Source organism: Cyphomyrmex costatus, unplaced genomic scaffold, assembly GCF_001594065.2.
Source record: "Cyphomyrmex costatus isolate MS0001 unplaced genomic scaffold, Ccosl1.0 scaffold949, whole genome shotgun sequence".
Classification (NCBI taxonomy): Eukaryota; Metazoa; Arthropoda; class Insecta; order Hymenoptera; family Formicidae; genus Cyphomyrmex; species Cyphomyrmex costatus.
This window is the reverse complement of record NW_017280538.1, coordinates 11028-20305: the sequence shown is the minus strand read 5'-3', so window position 1 is coordinate 20305 and position 9278 is coordinate 11028. Positions and strand designations below refer to the sequence as shown.

The window sequence follows — 9278 nt, the reverse complement described above, 5'->3', positions numbered from 1 at the left end:
ATTCATTGGTACTAAAAATGGCTGACTAATAGACGATTGGTGGATTTCATAGTTCGTCTGCAAACGACGCCATTTTTGTACTTTTCTTAGTAATTTTGCGATACTGACTTAAGCCGGTTGCGCTTCTCTGATATCTAGGATTCTAGGCTAAAGCTGACTTTTCATATGCAGCACGCTATTTCCAACTAGAGTACCTATAATAATGGCTCCAGCACACTGGACGCAGAACGCTTGTCGCGCGGCAAAATGTGACGCGGTAGCCAATGAGCTTACAGCTCCTAACATGTTCATTGGCTACCGCGTCACATTTTGCCGCGCGGCAAGCGTTTCCGCGTCTAGTGTGCCGGAGCCATAAAGGTGCCTACAGACCAGAGCGGCGCAGCGGTGAGCGGCGAGCGACACGCGACAAATGCAGTAAAACATTATTTTCGGCTGTTCACACCAAAGCGGTGACGCACCGAGCGTTGCTGAGGTTGTGCTGGGTTATGCGGAGAGTTCGCTGGCGTTCATAGAATCAATAAGTATTTTATTTTTCATAATTTAAAACGAAACGCTACGATTAAATACAATAAGAAAATAATAAATTTATACCATAAGATTTGTATTATCGTGCTCCGCAGTATATTCGCAATAAAAACGACAATATTAATTAAAGCTCAATACGATTATTTAGAGTAAACGAAGTAAACCTAATCTATATACGATAGGCGTATTATAGCATATTCTATTAAAAAATTTTATGAACGTTTATTTACATATACGTGGAGGCACGCGGACGTTTATGTACACCTACTGATGACAATTATTGGGTTATATTTTAGGTACTAAAGTAGATACACAATGAGTGATGAGGATTAGCAACTTTTATTACTGTTAAGCATTTATTGCAAAACACGAATGTTTAGTCATCGTAAAAAAAGGTTATTATTATTGGCGGAATGGCATGCTCAACTGCGAAATCGTGATAACATTCAACAGCGAAAACGGCGATGGTGGGTTCGTCCAATTAACCAACTTCGATTGGAGCAAGGAGATGGAAACCACTTGATTGAAGAAATGAGAATGACTGATACCGAAGTCCATTTTCAATACACTCGTATGACAAGAGTTGTATTTGACCAATTTCTTGCAAAAGTTGGACCAAAAATTGAAAAAATACCAACACATTATCGAGAACCTATTTCTGCTCGAGATAGATTATACATGACATTAAGGTAAGGTCTTAGAATACAACGAAACTTCCAAAGATTGTGTTTTCTTTAGAAAAAATTGCAATAAAGTTTTAACTGATTATTTCTTCATTTTTATTATAGATATTTAGCAGCTGGAGATAATGTCTTCAGTAGCGTATGCATTTCGGGTTGGACGAAGTACAGTCTCTGGTATAGTGCAAGAAACATGTAAAGCATTATGGGATAGTCTACAGGATGAGATGTTTCAACCAACGGAAAGTGGATGGAAAGGAGTAGCAGATGAATTTGAGAGATTTTGGAACTTTCCTCATTGCATTGGTGCGCTAGATGGAAAGCATATTAGCAGGTAAGTTTATTCCTTATTATATAATAGTGATAATCTTTCATTCTTTGTAAATTGTAATACCTTTCAATGACATTTTATATCCGACAAGTAACTTTCGTATCAATAATTTAATATTAAATCGCGTTATATGTTGTAATATGAGTATTCATTGTGGTACTTATGATGAAGATTATATAATAGAATAGCATAGTAGGATCATACAAAATTTATAAAATACATTGTCTATCCATATGTTTTCACGATAATTTATAAACTTGAATTTGCAGGCACCACCGAAATCTGGTTCATCTTTTTATGATTATAAAGGGCATCACAGCATTCACCTAATGGCAATAGCATCAGCAAGATATAGATTTTTGCTTGTTGATATAGGCGCAGAAGGTCGCCATAGTGATAGTGGAGTTTTCACGAACTCGGTAATGGGTCGTCGATTTCGAAATAACGAGATGAATGTACCATCTCCATCACCAATTGTTATAGATGGAGAGCCAATGCCGTATGTCATAGTAGCAGATGAGGCATTCCAATTGAGCAACTTCATTATTAGACCTTATCCTGGACGAGCAATTTCAGATGAGCAAAAGATTTTTAATTACCGCTTAAGTCGAGCACGAAGAGTCATTGAAAACGCTTTTGGCATAATGATAGCTCGCTGGCGAATTTTTACTAAACCAATCTATACATCGTTGCTGACAGCTGATAAAATTGTGCAGGCTTGCGTTGTACTTCACAATTTCTTAATGGATAAGCCAAATTACTGTGACCGTGGATTTGCCGATGAGCTCAATGGATGTGAAATTATTAGAGGATCATGGAGAAACGAGTTGCAAAACAATACAGCATTGACTCCTTATGGATCTGCAGGCAGCAATACACACTCACGTATTGCTGCTTTAGGAAGAGAAAAATTCAAGGACTACTTTTTAAATGAAGGTGCTGTTCCATGGCAGTGGGGATTGTGATTGGTTATTAATGAAGTTCGAATTTTCTTAAACTTAAGAAATAATAACTATTCTATTTATTTCATATAAAGGTTTAATAAAAAGAAGTGACATCTAATGTACTTCAATTTTTACATTCAAAATTTTTTTCAAATAAAATAATCTAAGTAAAATAATCTGTAAAATAATCTATTTTATGCCAATGTATTTATGTTCATATATGAAAATAACGTTTTATTTTATTCCTGTCCATAGTTCTTCCTCCTTTAATCTATAATTCTTCTACTTCAGCTTTCATCACTTCTGATATTATGCTGTGCGTTAATCTTATATAACGTTTCCTATCCAATTTCTTGAGGCGTGCGAGTAAAAACTGACAGAAAGCTTCTTCCTCTTCAACTGGTTTTAATATTTCTTTCATCAAAAGATCACCAACCACACTAGAAGATTGGCTTCCTGACGAGATGGAATCGTTGCGTGGTCGTTTACTTTTACGAAAAGATGTTTCTGATGATGAAATTGTAACGATGTCCCCGAAAGAGCATCGTTCCCGGCAAAATTTCCCAGCCAGATGCCGCTGCATCAAGCCTGCGATGCGGTGACGAGGGCGCGATGCGCCCGAATATATTTTAACGAATAAAGCATAATTCACAGGTACAGCAGCCGCCGTCGAGGACCGTCGATCGGAAAACTTCTCCTGCGAGAAACCGATTGACGGGGAATACCGAGGGTGGCCGGAATTCTGCGAACGGGGCTGGCGGCTGTAATATAAGATACCGCTCCGAAGGCGGCTCGCGCGCTTATTCCGACAGCACCTCGATCCAGTCACAAGCTCCTAGATTTCGCTCCGCTGCTCCGAATCCGATTACTAGACGCAAACGTTTCCGACGAACCACGCGGTAGGGTGTACTCTGCCTCCGCCGGGCGTTCCCGGCCGCCGGAAAAACCGTTTTAAGTCTGCATCGATAGCACTCGATTCCGTCGCCAACTCCACAGCAACGTTGGTTCCGACGAACCACGCGGTAGGGTGTATCCTGCCTCCGTCGGGCGTTCCTGGCCGCCGGACCCCGTTGCCCGTTGCGATCCTCGGCACGCGATTCACCGCTATCCGCCCGTCTTCTTTTTTTCTCTTTTCCTTTTCCTTTTCCTTGAATCTCCGCCACACTTGAATCTTGATAATCGGCTTACGAAACGGGGTAGGGCGCTCTCTGCCTCCGTCGGGCGTTCCCGACCGCCGATTATCGAACCTCTTCTTCGGCACGACCGAAATAATACGGTACGCGTAAGCCGCGAAAGGCAGGGAAACAATTAGAGTGCTGGCGTGGGATCTGTGAAGCTGGCACGACATTCTATCGATATCAAAAAAACGACAACAGTTCCAGTAGCACTTTTCATAGTTCTACAGTTCTACCTAAAAATAAAAAATAGTTCCGCAGTTTTAAAACTTTCGTAATTCTTTAGCTCGATTTTCGGCATTTTCGAAAAGTTAACGTCGCGAGTAATCTCGACTTTCCTCTCGGATGGTATCCACACCCTGTATCCTTTCGAGTCGTTGGAATATCCAAGAAAGATTCCTTCTTTACTGCGTGGATCGAATTTTCCTCTTCCAGGTTTCCTGTTCAAGCAATAGACTTTGCGTCCAAATTCTTTAAAATAACTGACGTTCGGCCTCTTCCCGGTCCAAGCTTCGTATGGGGTCTTCCTATTTAAACTCCTCGTAGGACATCGATTTCTGATGTAGTTGGCCGTCGATACTGCTTCCGCCCAGAAAGATGACGGTAAGCCTGACTGTATCAGAAGACATCTTGCCATGTCGTTTAGAGTTCGGTTCTTTCTTTCCGCAGTACCGTTTTGTTCCGGATTGTACGCAACGCTGAATCTTCTGATGATTCCATATTTCTTTAGAAAGCAGTCAAAATCATTGTTTTTATACTCTCTGCCATTGTCGGATTGTAAGGATTTTATTTTTCCTTCTTTTTGATTCTCGACCGTGTTTTTAAATTCCTTGAATTTCTCTAAGACTTCGTCTTTAGATTTTAGAAAATAAACTTCGCACCATTTCGAGTTGTCGTCAATGAAAGTGACGTAGTACTTGGCCTTTCCGTTTGATTCGACTCGCATTGGGCCGCAAACGTCTGAGTGTATCAATTCAAGTGGTTTCGTTTTTCTATCGGACTTCTTTGGAAACGGAGATCTTACCATTTTTCCTTGAGGATAAATGTCGTACGTCATTTCAATATTGCTATCCTTGAAGTCAAGTCCCTTCATTATCTTGTCGCATTGATTAGATCCTTGGTATTTAAATACCCGAGCCGTCGATGCCAAGCTTTTAAAGAGTTCGATGGTTCTTCCGGGGGTTCCGAGATCGCGTTGCATTCGGGTCGTCGATCTTCGTGAATGTAATATAACTCGCCGCATCGTCTGGCTATTAATTTGACGTTTCCATCGCGATCCGCTATGACGGCGTCGTCTCTTCTGAAAGTTACTTCGTAATCATTTTGGATAATCTTACTCACTGAAATCAAGTTAGTGCGCAGATCCAGTACGTGTAGTACGTTTTTTAGAATATTTCTCGATTTCCCGATCACATTCGTTGGAAAGTCCACGGTTCCTCTTGCCTTTATTTCCGTTGATGCATTGTTCGCTAAGTTCAAAGTGGCATGTTCAGAATCAAACGTTTCTGTGAAGGCATCGAGTTCTTTGCAGAAATGAGATGTGGCTCCACTATCCAAGCACCAAATTTTACATTTATCTCCGATCTCAGCTTGAAGTGCTGCGTTTTGCATTGGTGATTCTGAAACGGCATATAGGCTAACGTCTTCGGACTTCTTTGCGGGGGGTGCAGTGTCATCCTTGCTACGACAATCGATTACCTTGTGACCGAATTTCCTGCATCGGTGACATTGAAATCTGAAAGATTCACCTTTAGTAGATTTGTCTTTCTTATTATTCTCATTACTTTGATTTCGACGTTTTTGAAAACGTTTATTGGCAACTAAGGCATTTTGCGTCGCTGTCTGTGAATCATTCCTGCGAGCGTCACTCTCTTCTTTAATTTTTATGCGAAGCATTTCTGGTGTCGGAAGTGCGTCACGAGATTCTATCGCGCATCTAAAATTCTGAAAGCTAGGTGGCAAACTGTATAGTAGCATAATCGCTAATAGATCTGGATTAATTTCTACTTCCATTTCGTTAAGTTTATCAACGGTATCAAAGAATTTACGAATGTGTTCGTGTACATCACCTGAGTCTTCCATGCGTTGCAATATCAACTGCTTTAATAACGTTGCTTTCCTTGCAGGCCCTTTAGATTGGTAAATGCTCTCGAGTCTGAGCCATACTTCGCGCGAAGTTGCACACCCCTTCACCTGCTTTAACTCGGATGGACTGTTCGCCAAAATAATGTCCGATTTTGCCTTGTTGTCGTTCTTGATCCATGTATTGACTTGAATTAGAGAGTTGTCGTCGTTTGGCTTGAGTTCCGGTTTAGCGTATTCACCGTTGACATACAACCACGCGTCATTCTTAACCAAGAGCGCTTCCATCTGCATCTTCCACGTATCATAGTTCTCCTTGTTGAGAGTCTCGATTCTTGTTAGATTGGAATTCATTGTCCTTTTATTTGAATACGATGTGATACGTTATACTCGTTACTCGTTTCTTAACCTCTCCTATGATAGTTTGGTTAGAATTCGTTTTTGTATCTTTCTTTCCTTCTCGCGCTTCCAACCTGGGCCCACAACCTGTTGAACCTTTGCCCGTATAGGAGGAAGGAGAATTAATTGATTGAACGATTATTCCCAGTAACGATATAACATTTATTATTGTGAGCATAGATGAATATATAAAGTGACCGTTACACACAAGCGGTACAAAGAGAAGAAGAATGTATTCAAAGAGGGGGTAAAGATGTCGGACTTAAGGTCCTATTCGTATGGGCCAATCGTGTACGTGGCAGGGCGCGCATTGTTTGAGAGGCGGTCATCGCCAACACACAGAACAAAATTGTTTATATATTTTTTGTTATTTATTGTTTTTTGTTTATTATTATTTTCTTATTTTTATTTTACTACTATTTTTTTATTATATTTTTATTAATTATTCTTATTTAAATCTTATTCTTATTTATTCTTTTCAAAATTGATTGTATTTTATATTATTATTGTTATTGTTGTTATTTATATTTTATATTATTATATATTATTATTGTTATTTTTCAGAGAGTTATTATTTTTATTAAGTGTTATTGATATAATCAAAGTTTTCAACTTTTATTTAATATTTTTATTTAATAATGTTTATTGAATAAAGAGAGAGTCTATTATATGTTTTTGAAGATAAATTAAATTAAATTTCTTTTTAATAGTTAATGATTGTAATTAAAAACCAATAATAAAAAAATATTAAAAAAGAATAATATATTTAAAAATATAAAAATATATTTAAAAAATTAAATAAGTAAAAAAAATAAGAAAAAAAATTTTTTAAATAAAAAAAGAAGAAAAATAAGAAAATTTAAAAAATAAGAAAATATGTTTTAACTAACTTGTTATTTTAATGATTCCTTTAATTTGGATTTGTTGTCTTTTTTCGTAATAACATGCATGTTCGTAGTTTTTTACTTGAACTTCTAATTTGTATGTTCCGTCTGTAATTGATCCATACCCGTTTAATTTATTTACTGAATTAAAATTTATTTTTATAAATCCACTTGTAACTAAAAAACAATACATTTTAATTAATATTATATAATGTATTCTATCACAGAACAAATTTTTTTAATTTTTTTTTTAAATTTTTTTATTAATTCTCTTATTTAAATCTTATTCTTACTTATTCTTTTCAAAATTGATTATATTTTATATTATTTTTATTTTTGAGAGTTTTGTTATTTTTATTTAGTGTTTTTATTATTATATTATTGTTATTTATTTTTTTTTTAAAAGGAATAGAGAAATTAAATTAAACTTTATAAAAAAAAAAGGGTAATTATACAGAATACACCCACCACCTCCGATTTCGATCAAATTAGGCTCATTCGACGCGTTTTTGCGTAAAACAAAAGAATTTTGAAGAAATAAGTGTCGCTCTGCTCTACGAACCGAGATATTTAACGTTGGCTGTCTTCCCATAGTCCCTTTGCCAGTCAGTAAAATAATATTACTAGGGTGACGTCATCTTACTGACTGGAGAAGTGTTCCCATTCTCGCCAGTAAAAAATGACGTCAGGATTTGTTGCGTTTCTATGCCCTACGCTTTCTACAGTTTTCGTTTCATATTACAGTTTCATTTCATATTTTCGTCATCAGTGATCTTCATTGAATAGGTAAGTAAATAATATATATTCCATGTAGCAATGTTTACTTGCAACTCTGTAATATTTCGGTACCCATGTCTTAAAATAATTGACCCCGGCGACTAAAGAGGTTAGACAACGATTTCGTTCCGGTACCGAAATATTACAGAGTTGCAAGTAAACATTGCTACATGGAATATATATTATTTACTTACCTATTCAATGAAGATCACTGATGACGAAAATATGAAATGAAACTGTAATATGAAACGAAAACTGTAGAAAGCGTAGGGCATAGAAACGCAACAAATCCTGACGTCACTTTTTACTGGCGAGAATGGGAACACTTCTCCAGTCAGTAAGATGACGTCACTCTAGTAATATTATTTTACTGACTGGCAAAGGGACTATGGGAAGACAGCCGTTAAAGTTGATGACTATTCAGGTTAGGAAATCTGTCTTACCGACTACATACAGTACTACGAGCATGCCATATGACTATGTGCGCATGCGCTATGTCTTCGTGCGCATGCGTTTTGCTACTTTTGGCGCAATATACAAAACAAATGAGCAGAGTCAAAAGCATTGTGTAGTATGTACATTTAATGACATGAACATGAGTTATTCAATCGAGCAAATAAATAATAATCCATGGCTTGCGGCACAAGACGTTGTTGGCGATGCAAAAACATGGCGTCAATTTATTCGCCAAATGTTTTGGAATAAAAATCTGAAGGATCACAATAGAATGATTATTGTAAATCTCTCTATTGTAAATCATATATCTGAAGAGTTTTTGCATGACATTTTATCTTTCACCTTAAAAAAGGTATATACAAAAGAGAGGAAACAAAATATTTCAGATAGATTCCGTTATTTGAATCATGAGGTAAATATTTTAATCTTAATTGTTAAATTATATCAAATAAGTATATTTCTTTTCATATTTTGTAGGAATTTGGGCAAATTCGACGCAGCCGTGTATATAGCTACAGTGTATACAGGGTGTCTGAAATTAACCGTCAAATATTTCATGTGTGGGTAGAACAGACTATACTGAGTCGAAAAGTCCTGTACCATTTTGTGATTGCAGTAATAGTTAACGAGATATTAATTTATAAAAATATTTAAATTCGCCCGGCCCATCGTCAAATGCAAACGCGCGGCTGGATAGGACCGCCCAGCGAAACGCGCACCGCGCGCGTTCGCCGTTGCTAGGCGTTGTTTATAACAAGCGTTGTTTATAACAAGCGGTAATAGTCGTCGCTAGACATGAGTCGCGTGCCTAGCGACGGCGAACGTGAACGCGCGCGGCGCGCTTTGCAGGGCGGTCCTATCCAGCCGCGCGCTTGCATTTGACGGTGGGCCGGGCGAATTTAAATATCTTTATAAATTAATATCTCGTTAACTATTACTGTATTCGCAAAATGGTACAGGACTTTTCGACTTAGTATAGTCTGTTCTACCCACACATAAAATATTTGGCGGTTAATTTCAAACAC

At 37.5% G+C, this 9278-nt stretch overlaps 1 protein-coding gene across 1 annotated transcript; it reads left to right on the top strand.

Annotated features, from left to right (window-relative positions):
* The first annotated feature begins 1865 nt into the window (after positions 1 to 1865).
* LOC108782008 (uncharacterized) lies at positions 1866 to 2501 on the top strand. The gene has a single exon (XM_018550156.1). It carries the CDS (start codon positions 1866 to 1868, stop codon positions 2499 to 2501), a length of 636 nt encoding a protein of 211 aa, XP_018405658.1.
* Positions 2502 to 9278: the final 6777 nt, after the last annotated feature.

Bases quoted from the DNA above. Each gene is read 5' to 3' on its own strand.
- LOC108782008 (XM_018550156.1), top strand. From the start codon at position 1,866: ATGGCAATAGCATCAGCAAGATATAGATTTTTGCTTGTTGATATAGGC.